Consider the following 11,644-nt stretch of genomic DNA (forward strand, 5'->3'; position numbering starts at 1 on the left):
GGAGGAGGGAGAGACTTGAGGGAGGCACATCCACCAGGAAATACTGCAGTAGTGCAGGCATGACCTATCCTCTCTCTAGCTTTGACTTCTTCTAGTGGGTGGAATGCCTGTTAGTGAAGGTTGTTGTGTAAAGATGGCTAAGTCTAAGAACCATACTAGCCACAACCAATCACAAAAATGGCACAGAAAGGGCATCAGGAAACCTAAGTCACGGTGATACATGTCTCTGAGATGGGTCAACTCCAAGTTTCTGAGAAACACATGCTTTGCCAAGAAACACAAGAAGGAGCTGAAGAAGATGTAAACCAAAGAAACCAAACAATTCCCAAGGTCCAAGCAGAAGCCATGAAGCCACCAAGGCCTTCGAGGTCAAACTTCTTAGGGCTAAGATCCCTGAGGCGAGTGCCCAGCATGCTGGCCACAAGGTGGCCACTAAGCATCCAGGCCCTAGGGTTGCCACCAAACGTCCAGGCTTCAGGATCATGAAGCCTGACTCTAAGGCTCCAAAGCGCACTGACCTTAAGGTCACCAAGTCTGCCATCAAGGTCACCAAGTCTGATCCCACGGCAGCCAAGTCTGATTCTAAGGACACCGAGCCCAGTGATTCCAAGGCTGGGAAGCTTGCTGAGTCCAAACCCAAAGATGCTGGAGCTAAGATTGCTAGTCCCAAGCCTTCAAAAGAGATGTTTCAAAATGAAAGAACTTGTTTAAATCCTAAAACATCATTTTCCCCCAGCCATGGTATGATTCTTCACTACTTTGTACAAATAAAATAAATGGTGAGTCATAAGAAAACAACAGTGCACAGGAGATGAGGCCTGGACTAGGGTAGGGGCAGCATCAGAGAAGAAAGTTCTGTTTTTGAAAGATGCTGCAGAGGTGAGCCTGAGGAGAGATGGTGCCAAGGTGAAATCTGCAAGAGACGTTGAAGGGTGAAATCTGCATGACATATTGGAGAGGTGAAACCGATGAGAGATGCTGTAAAGATGAAATCTGTGAGAGATATTGGAGAGGTGAAATTGATGAGAGGTGCTGCAAAGCTGAAATGGACAAGAGATGTTGGAGAGGTGAAATTGATGACAAATGTTGCAAAGCTGAAATGGACAAGAGATGTTGGAGAGGTAAAACTGATCAGAGATGCTGCAAAGATGAAATCTGAGAGATGTTGAAGGGTGAAATCTGCAAGGGATGTTGGAGAGGTGAAACTGATGAGAGGTGCTGCAAAGCTGAAATCCACAAGAGATGTTGCAGAGGTAAATTGGACAATCTTTGGCAATCCCTTGGACAGAAGTTAGGATTTGAAGATGATGCCAAGGTTAGGAGCCTGGAAGATGGTGGTGCCCTCTACAGTAATAGGGAAGGTAGGAGGGGAAAGAACAGGGGGAATATGAAGAGTTCTGTTTTGGACATGTTGAGTTGAAAATGTCTACACGACATCCAATTTGTGGCATCAACAAAGCAACGAGAGATGAAAGACTGGAGGTCAGCACAGGGTTTTAGGCAGAATAGGTAGATTTGAGAAATCATGAGCATGGAGAGGGTGATTCAATCCATGGCAGCTGATGAGATCACTGAGTGAAGTAGAATGAAGAGAGAAGAGTAACGGACCCAGGATTGAATCCAGGGTCTTCTTCTCCTTCCCACTCTTTTCTCTCCAGGTTTTCATGAGTCCAACCTCACCTGTTTTTCTTCCTTCATGTTTGACTGCCCTTTCTCAGTCTCCTGGTCGGGATCTTCATCCAGGTCATGCCTGTTAAGAGGCTGGGCTCCCTAGAGCTCTGTAAAATCTCTGCATCTCTGCCTACTGGATTGGACAGGTTACCTTTAGGTAATTGTAGGACCCAGATTAACTTACTTTCCTTTTTAAACTCTTCCCCCCCACCACTCCCCCCTTAAGTTAGAAGCATAGAGGCAAAGGTTTATTAACCTCACTCTCCCTTCTCTCCCATCTCAAGGTGAGCTCCAGCCTATTCTAAATGTCCCTTAGGTAACCCTGATTTTATGTTCTTGCCCCATTTGTGCTTTGTGCCTCAATGAGACATTATGGGCAAGTGACTCTGGACAGAGAATCCTGAACTCTCCCTTCCTGTTCACTGCTTTATATAAGGTGCATGAGTTCATCAAGCAGGTGGGAACTGCTCCATCAAGAAAGCCATTTCCAACCTCAGTTGAACAAGCACTTTTTCAGACTCTGAGCACTATCTCTCCTTTGGTCCACGAAGCAGTTTGTTTTCGTGACAGGAGGGCAGAACTGCACAGGATAAAAATGTGCATTTCCTGCCTACGCTGCCAAGATCCCAGATCCCTTGTAAAATGGTGTCTGATGAGCTGCTAGTCTTTGCTTGGATCAGAGCAATTCTGCAAAGTGCAGTCAGATTTTAGCACAGTCTGAATCTCAGATGACAGGTGGATTTGGAAAGGGTTAACGGGTTACATTGCCCTACCTGTCGAGTGCTGGCTAATGAGCTGATGCCAGCTCCCTGGGAGGTCTCAGGGGAATTGTCCTGATTGCCCCAGGGATCTCCCCTTTTCTCCGTGCTTGTTCAGCATTTTTATCAACGACTTCAGTGAAATAGCACAAGGTGTGCTTGTCCAAATGTGCCAATGCTAGAGCTGGGAGGGAGGGGTCGAGATGTCACATGACTGATAGGATGGAGGAGGTTTCAGCTAGCTAAAATTTAGGATTCTATCCAAATGAAAATATCCAGTGGAGGTAAAAGCAGAGTCCTCAACAAGAATTAGAAAAGAAAAACCAATGAGTGGGGGAGGGTGATGCAGCCATGGCTCCTGTTAAAGGATTTGGGGATTTTAGGGGATAGCAGTGTCTGTGTGAATCACTAGTTAAACTTGATGGTTGGAATGACCAGTGCCTTCCTGAGGGGCATGGAGAGGCCTACGATCTAGGAAGGGGGGTCAGTAATAGGTCAGCCCAAGTCTGTCCTGAGGAGACCACAGCTAGAGGGCAGTGTTCAGGCCAGAGCATCACAGTGTGGGAAAGAAATGACCAAGGTGAGGTGCATTCAGAGAAGAGTGAACAGAAGGATGAAGGGCTCCAAGAACATGGTGTAAGGCCCTTGAGAAGCTGTCAGAGGACCATGAGAACTGTCTTCAGGTGGCACAGGAGATGGAACTCTGCACCTGGAAGCAGGAAGATCCAAGTTCAAATTCTCCCTCAGATACTTACCAGCTGTGTGACCCTGGACAAGTCATTTCACCTCTGTGCCTACATTTCCTCATCTGCAAAATGGGTCTAGAAATGGTGCCTACCTCACAGGGTTGTTGTGTGGATCAAAGGAGATATTTGTAAAGTGCTCGGCACAGTGGCTGGCACGCAGTAGCCACTCTCTAATGCTACTATTTGAAAAGTGATGTGGAAGGGGGATTAGCGTGTTCTGCTTGACCCAGGATGAAAGAACGAGGAATAGTGGGTGGAAGATGCCCAAAGATAGATTTCAGCCTGATTTCAGGACAAATTTCCCAACAACTTGAGCTGTCTGAAAGTGGAAGAGGACGGCTGGCAGTTTGTGACGTGTTTAACCCTTGCTGGAGGGTGTCAAAGGCATGCTGGTGACCCCTTGTTGAGAAGGCTGTAGAGTATATTCTTTCTTTACACCTGAGTTGAAGTGAATAGCAATGCTCAGATAAAGTGTCTGCTGGGTGGCAGGCCTTGTGCTAGCTATGGGGGAGACCAAGGCAGACACAAAGCTCTTTTCCTTAGAAAGCTGTCCTGCTCCTGAAAGATGGAGCAGGCACACAGAGGAATGTCTGTCTGGATAGGTGTGTGTTTATGTATGGATATGCAGACACACACAAGGAAGTATAAAACATCAATTTGGGCGCACTGAGGGAGGATTAAGACCAGGAGAGGCCTTGGGTGAGCTTTAAAGGAGCAGGCAGAAATGAGAAAGCCTCCTCTGGTTCCCTTACCCAGCTTTGCTTCTCCCAGCCCAGGCCTGGGCTTAGCTCCCTCTCGATGCCCAGGACAATCCCTCCCAGGCCTCACTCAGCAGCAAGGAAGCCACCCTTTAACCAGGGAGTTTCTACCAGAATACCACCTTCTTTTCCCCACTACTCCAAGTTGGCCTCAAGAGCAACAGGTGGACAAGGAGAAGCCACAGATCCCAGGGAAAATTTATATTTGCATAGGCATAAATTAGAATTTGTTGATTAAAAAATCAAAGTAAAGAATTAAACAGTAGCCTTTGTGATGGGGAAGAACTAAGACCCCATCTGTAGGTTCCTATGCAGGGCTGCTCAGACGCCAGCTTCCTGGTAAGCGAACAGAAGCAGAGGGAGCAAACTGGGTTGAGGGCCAGCTAGGGTCAGCCTGCCACTGTCTGCTGGTGACCCCCAAAGCCTGCAGATGAGTGAGTGCCCCTGCTTGCTTCAGGGACCAGTGGCCAGCCCTGTGGTGTGAAGGCCTGCCTTCCCTCCTACAGTAAAAGGCAGGAAGGATGGCAATGTCACTGTGAGGATCCGTGCCTGACAGCCTGCCCCCCACCCCAAGCTGGAGCTGGAGTGAATATCACCCTGGGCCCCAGGGGGAGGAAGCCGGAAATGAAGCCTGTAGCTTTTCTGTCTGATAACAAAGAACAAAGAGATCTATGTATAAATATAAATATCTATCTATATACATAATACAATCGGCCCGCAGGGCCAAAGAATTTGCCCTTCCCCTCCCATCCCAGCCTTAACTCCAAAAAACTAACCCCAACTCTATCCCAATAAACTTAACACCAGGGAATTGTGGCCAGTCCCAGATACTTCAGATTTCAAAGACTGCCCCCATCATGCCCCATGGTAAAGAGAACTATGCATGCTACCATGGATGGGAGCTTTAGCCACCTGCTGGGGCATGCCCAAGACAGACTGTCTACCAGTCTGCCCTTTGGAACTGCCCAAGTTGTCATGCCCTCAATAAACCAAGTTCTTTGACCTAGACTCTTGGGCAAGGTAAGCTAAGGTGGCCTAAGCTGTGGTTCTGAGTGCTGCTGAGCATAATAAGGCCCTCATGATGTCTTGACTCACACCTTCAACATATCATACATAGCTGTGTATACACCTCCTGAGGGCAGGCAGGGCCTGGTAGGGAGCTGGGCCACCTGACCCTCAAGAGGATGGGGAGTGAAACAAATAGCTGAGCTGGTGATCTCCTCTCCATCAGAGAGGGCAGGGTGGGGCCAAACTGCTCCATGGTGGTAGGCTCCCACCTTGTATCTCTCCCAGAAGCCACAGTGGCCATAAGGGATGAAGTGTGGGAGAGGGCGAGAAAGTGGGATGAAGTGCTTGCTGGGGGAGGGGAGGGGCTGAAGGGGGAAAGAGGGGAAAGGCCCTGGGGGGGAGAGGCTAATTGGCAGGCTTCCCATGGACCCGGAAGCGGTAAATGCAGGTGTACTCAGGGTGACCCCAGTTGCTTAAGATCCGAAGTTCGACCACCTGGTATGGGGCTGTGTCATTGCCCTGTGGGAAGAGGAGACTGGGGTCAGGAAGGCTCGTGATCCCTTGGTGGACATCCTGACCCCAGAGCCCGTCCCCCCCAGGCCTTCTTCAGTGGCTGAATGTTATCCCTCAGGTTGCTATCAGAACCATGGGGTCCTGGCTCAAACTGCAGCTCCTAGCAAAGCCACAGCATCCCCATGGCTGGTGATCTAGCCTTCAAGAGCACCAGCCTCCCTGGGACACTGTGGGGCCAGCCCTCCATACCTGAAAGTGGAAGGTCTGAATGGACTCCCCAGCATTATCATAGGTAAAGTGCCCGAGGACCACCCCTTCCGACTGTGAATCTTCATTTAGCCCCTACAGAGAAGGAAAAGCAAAGGGAAGGGATGGATGGATGGATGGATGGATGGATGGATGGATGGATGGATGGATGGATGGGAGGGGGTTAGAGGAAAGGTCATGCTGTTAGGACATGAATCCAGATCAATCCAGGGAGGCAAAGGAAGGGGAGGTTGTGGAGGAGGAGGTGGAAGAGGAGGAGGAAGGGGGTGTAGTGGGGGATACATTGGGGAGAGTAAAGGGGAGAAAGCAAAAGCCACCATGATGTTTCCTTCTTTGGTCCCCTCACCTTCCAGCATCTCTCACTAACTCAGTAGACAGATCCTTTTCCCTCCAAGCCCCTGGCCTCCTTCTCTGCCTCTTCCCCTAAGCTGCTGAATGGCTTGGGACACACAATTTAATTGTAGGTGCCTCAGTTTCTTCATCTATCAGGATTTAGGTCCTGAAGCATCCTGTTCCCCTACACGTTTCTTCTTCTCCTCTGGCTCCACTTTTTTCACCCACATCCTCCTTATGAGGACATTCCAACTCTGCCCTAAGGAGGTGACTGTAGGGAATGGTGCTCATCATCCCCACTCAGCTCCCCCATGGGACACCTGGCCATGGAGGCACCCATGTATAAAGGAGTTGTATAAAAGGACCCTGAGACAGCATTGAAATCTTGACTGCTGTCAGCTGTCCTCTTCTGGCTTCTCTCTAAGAAGAGGGGGAGCAGGGAAAGGGCTGGTTGTGGAGTCCAGAGACCAGCCTCAATATCCCAGCTGTAAAATGGGCACATCCTTCCATTCCTCACCTCACAATGCTGCTGTTAAGAAATGGCTGTCAGGCATACTGGAATGGAGAGCTGCAAGGCTCAGATACTCACCAAGATGACAAAATCCTTGGGGGCGCTAGGGATGTTGCTGATGGGAGACAGGGCTTTGGGTACATGCTCCAAGGTGACAGCAGTGAGGTGGATGCGGGCAGATAATCGAACCACAGCAAAGCCCTGGGGGCCCCGGAATGCCCAGCAGTTGCCAGGGTAAACATCTGGCTGTGGGCAGAAGACAAGTCAGGTGACAAGTCAGGTGGGCAGCCAATGGAATAGATTTCCATTGTGTAATCCTCCCACCTTGAGAGCCCAGCCCCCACAGAAGGTGGGAGATGGCAGAGAGCCAAGCTGGGGGCCCTTTGTTCTGTCATACCTGGAGGATGGCTCTTGGGGATTGGAAATAGTACCACAAGGGGATGCCAAACAGACTGAGAAGGGCCGTCTTGGTATCATAGGTCTCTGAGCAGCGGCTACTGATGATGCTGGCCCCTGAAAGAACAAGAGGGAGAGAAGTGAGGTGGGGGCAGCTGAGGGCTGGCAGGACACAGAGGTAGTCCTGAAGATGAGGGGTCACTGCCAGGGCATCAGCCCTTCAACTGCCCCGTCCCATAAGGGGCATCATGAGTTTTTAATTCCTGCTGTCCCTTAATGGGCAACCATCATGTCCCCAGCCCTCTGGCTTTCTACAGGCTACCTACCTGAGGACTCCAGGGCATAATCCACTAGCCCAATGCGGTCTTCACTGTATCTCTTCAGGGCCTCATTCACAATCTGGTGCACATCCTAAAAGACAGGCATGGATGGACTCATGGGCCTAGCTGCCTGCAGAACTGGCCCAGCCCTTTCACCAGAGGGCCACGTGTGCTACCTGCTCTGCCAGGGCTTCCCCTTCCTTCCCTGGAGGCTCCTCTCAGGGCAAACCCATGACCTCCGACAGGCAGACAGGGAATGGGGCAGGCCTCACCTCCTCTGTGACCCCAGTCACTCCTTCCTTGTGAAGGGTCAGCCTCAGGCTGGCAGCAGCTTCACTGGCAGATTTGACCTGCCCTTCTGCCACCTGAGTGAGGATTCTGTGCTCCAGGTCCCGAAGTTGGGCCTGTACCTCCTCCAGCTGAAGAAGCCCAGCCTTAGCGCCCTTGTCTCGAAGAAGGTACTGACTGATCCAGGCTGGGAACTGAGACTCCACCTAGAAACCACCAGAGACCATCCACAAAACAGTAGAGGTAAGGAAGAAAGAGGGCCGGGACAGGGGACCTGGGGAGGGGGTGTCTAGAAAGACTCTGAGAGCTCAGAGCCTATGCATGTCTTCCTGGTGCCAGGGAAGGGACGGTTGTGAACCAAGTGACTGGCATTTTTCCACTGCTTTCAGGTCTACCAAAAAAGATCTCATTGGACCCCAGTGGACACCTTAGAGGGTTGGGTCTCCCTGGGCAGATGCTCAGGCAGCCCACCTTGGAGAGAGGGGCACATGTGGTCTAAGTGGTGGACTGGAGGACTCACATCACTGCGCAGGGCTGCCATCTTCTGTGGCCAAAGGTCTACTTCCTCTGCCACTGCAGCCTGTCTCTGGCTCAGGGCTGCCAGTTCCTGTCTCAGGCCAGCCAGCTGGGCCTCCAGTGGACCCATAGCCTTTAATATGTTTTCCTGGAGGGCTTCTTGGGCCAAACTAGACAGTGACAAAAGGAAAAGAGAAGGGCAGCCACTGGCTAGTGACACAGGATAGAGTCAAGCAGAACCACTATCAAAGGGAAAGAACAGAACCAGAGATCTGGGTGCAAGTCTTCCCTGACATTTACTCCCTGTGTGACCCTGGGCAAGTCATTTCCTTCCCAGGCCTCAGGACCCTCATCTGCTCTCTGAGGTCCTTACCAGCTGGGATTAATCCTATGGACATGCTAACCCAAGTATTCTGGCTCTACTGACACCCCCCCAGAGAATCTCAGTGGTGCTTTCTCTGGTCTAGTTTTCTAGCCTTCCTTCCCTCCTCTTCTCTTTGCCAGTTAGTTTGGGGCCTTACCTCTGCCATTCAGATTTTAGCTGGAGCACCCAGCTTTCCAGCTCCTGTAAGGAAGATGATGGCACAATGAGACTGATGAAAACACCAAACCACACTCTGGGGACTCATTGTCTCCTCTGGGTGGACCCTCTGTCTGCTAAGGAGGATCTGAGTCTCTGCAAACTGTTGGGCTCCAGAAATCTTGACCTTGAGTTTGGGCTAGACCTTTCAAAGACTGGACTCCTCCCTTATCATCCCACCAAGAGGAGGCATCTGACAGAGACCCCAACTCAGCTGAGATTAGGCATGAACCACTTTCCCTAGAGTGGTGAGGTCACTTCTCAGTCCCTGAAAAGAGTTTCAAACTCAGCTGTTGAGTTACAGTCTTCTCATTGACAATCTTATCCCTCCCTAGTCTTCATGCATGGATGTGCTCAGTACAGGAAAGGGGTTCCAGAAAGGAGCTACAGGAGGAGGCTTAGGTTGCTTTAGATCAGTAAGCTCTCTGCTTATCCTTCGGACAAGGGGATCCAGAGTCCTCAGACAGGAGCTCTCAGGGACAATGAGTCAATCGAATATGCTCCCATACAAGTATGGAATCTGGCCAGAAACCTGTAAGCAAGTGTTAGGTCTACTGACAGCAGCACCAACATTTCCAGCTACAAGTGACCTCCCCCAAGACGTCTCTGCCCCCTCTCCACCCCTCCGCCCCACTCCCCCCGCGCCCCCCCTCCCCGCCCTCCATCCCCTGTGTCTCTGCCTCCAGAAGCGTCAGAGCTTCTGGATTACCTGGGATGCCTGAGAAATCTTCTTTAGAACATTATCCAAATCTTGCCGATGTTCTGCCCTGAGGGTGGTGAGTGCTTCCTGGAGACCACCAAAAAGGAGACAGGCGTTCAACAAGACCCAGAGAACTTGGCAGGTCCTGCCAAGCCCAGAGTGCTGCCTCACCTCAAGACCTCTATGCCTTCCACTAGCTGGGCTTGCCGACCTGGTCTTCTTAGCAGAGCGTTCTCCTCACCTGGATGTGGGCAGTGGTGTCCCTACGGAAGTCCTTCTTCAGGGTGGGTTCCCATTGGCTCATCAGGCCCTCCAGGAGAGTTGAAATATCCTCGTGGCTCAGGCTTTTTCCACCTCCATTCCCACTGGCCCCCTGCAGCTCCAGCAACTCCAGCCTGATGGCCTCCTTCTGCCAACGTGCAGAGTATTCAGAAGCCAGAGTTTCCAGCCGCCTTTCTAGGGCATGAACCTTGGACAGGACATGCTGTTCAGCCTTGGGAACAAGGAGGAAAACACACAAAGATGAAAAGTCTCTTAGGAGGAGGAACAAGGAGCACTGGGCATTTGTTAAGCACCACTGTGTGCCCGAGGTGGGGCTGAGTGCTGAGAACACAAGGACCAAGAAGGAAACCTTTCTTGTGTACGAAGAACTTCCATTTGAATGGAGGAGACAAGGACATTAAAAGCCACCAGGTCGTTTAACTGCTGTCGGCAGATTTCTTCATTTCACACTTACGCTATTTACAAAAACGTAAGCATTGTTGGTCTCCGCCTGAGAATGGAAGTTCCTGGTCAATGGGAATGGTTTCATTTTGTGTACCTGTGTCCCCTAGGCCGGGACCCGGCACTGAGGAAGTGCTTAATAAATACATGTGGGTTGACAGGCTGACTGGAAGAAAGAGCACCAGAATGAATTCTCAGCATGGGGGCAGCCATTTGGGTAGGGTCACCGAGTGTGAAAGGAGTACAGAAGACCAATGAGGCTAAGGCTGGAAAGACAGGGTGGGGCTGTTTTCCTCTGGGGGGCAAAGGGGAGGCCCTGCCATTGACTGAGGAGGGAAGTCACTTGGTCTGCTCTGTTCTTAAGGAAAGTTCCTTTGAGAGCAGAGTGCAGAACAGACTGGAGGCAGGGAGGCCACTCAGGACACTGCGGCAGTGAGCCAGGAGAGTGATGAGGGAGGGCCAGGGTCACCAGGGTCGAAATGGCAAAGAAGCTGAGAGAGCTCAGGGCAAAAAGCCAGGTCAGAGACCTCCCCAAGAGGTACAAAGGAGGCTAAGCATGCAGAAGGTCCCCTCCCCACCAACCACACAGCACAGGGGCAGAACCAAGAGAACAGAGGGAGGGTGGGCATTTTTGATGAGCCCAGCCCACCTCCTCTCTAACCATCTAGATAATGTGCCAGACCACATTCTCATGAGGAAAGCCAAGAAAACATCCCTGTGCGCCATTTCTCCAGCCCAGGGAAGCTTAAGAAATAAGAGAGCTGTGGACACTGAGGTGGGGGCTGGCCAGGAGCCCAACATAATGGCAGCCAGGACAGTGGGAAGCATTTCATTGCCCAAGGATGGTAAAAGGGCTAGAACTGAATCCCTGAGCAGGAGCAGATCCCAGGCTATCCTGGGAGCATGAAGGGGGCCAAATGACTCTTCTAGGCTACAGACGTAGGGCTGAGAGGAGCAGTTATGAGTGAGCGAGGCCCTAGCTGAGCACTGATCAAGAAAGGGGTTCTGCAAAGAGGTTCTGGACCTGAGCCCCAGAGCACAGCTGGGGGCTCAATGTTCACTTTTAGTCCTGCAGTGGGATACCTCGGGTAGGAGACCCAGACGCAAGAAGACTCAATAAGTTCGGTCCCTCTGAACCTGCAGAACCTCAAAGTGTGCTAACAATGACTGAGTCCAATATCATTCTACAGAAACTCCAGCACCCGCAAGCCAGAAGACCTAAACCTGAGTCAGGAACTTGCACAACTCAGACAAGAATAGCAGTGAACAGATATCACCACTATGGAAGCACTGAAAGTTTGCGGACTGAACTAAGAAAGCCCAGAGGTGAGCTGAGCCCAATGCCAACATCAAGTTCATAGTCAAGAAATAGGCTGGAAGAATGAGTAAACAAAACTGAACCTGACCACAAAGGGCTACTATGGCTCAAGACAGAAAGACAGAAGAAGCCAATGACTTGAAGATATCTTTAAGCAAATCCTCCAAGAAAAAGGGTAGATTGGATAAGAGTTGAACAAGAATTCCTAGAAGAGTTAAAGAATGAGATAAAAATGAAC

General features: G+C 50.8%; 1 protein-coding gene across 1 annotated transcript; it reads right to left on the reverse strand.

Annotated features, from left to right (window-relative positions):
- Positions 1 to 5,346: 5,346 nt before the first annotated feature.
- On the reverse strand, positions 5,347 to 10,176 carry LOC140532061 (SUN domain-containing protein 2-like). Its single transcript, XM_072650609.1, has 11 exons — positions 10,102 to 10,176; positions 9,607 to 9,858; positions 9,375 to 9,452; positions 8,607 to 8,650; positions 8,090 to 8,255; positions 7,554 to 7,775; positions 7,288 to 7,372; positions 6,963 to 7,078; positions 6,644 to 6,811; positions 5,704 to 5,796; positions 5,347 to 5,460 (listed from the first exon to the last, which is right to left on the reverse strand). The coding sequence occupies exons 1-11, from the start codon at positions 10,174 to 10,176 to the stop codon at positions 5,347 to 5,349; spliced, it is 1,413 nt and encodes a 470-aa protein (XP_072506710.1).
- Between the last annotated feature and the right edge of the window lie 1,468 nt (positions 10,177 to 11,644).

Source organism: Notamacropus eugenii, chromosome 3 (assembly GCF_028372415.1).
Source record: "Notamacropus eugenii isolate mMacEug1 chromosome 3, mMacEug1.pri_v2, whole genome shotgun sequence".
Classification (NCBI taxonomy): domain Eukaryota; kingdom Metazoa; phylum Chordata; class Mammalia; order Diprotodontia; family Macropodidae; genus Notamacropus; species Notamacropus eugenii.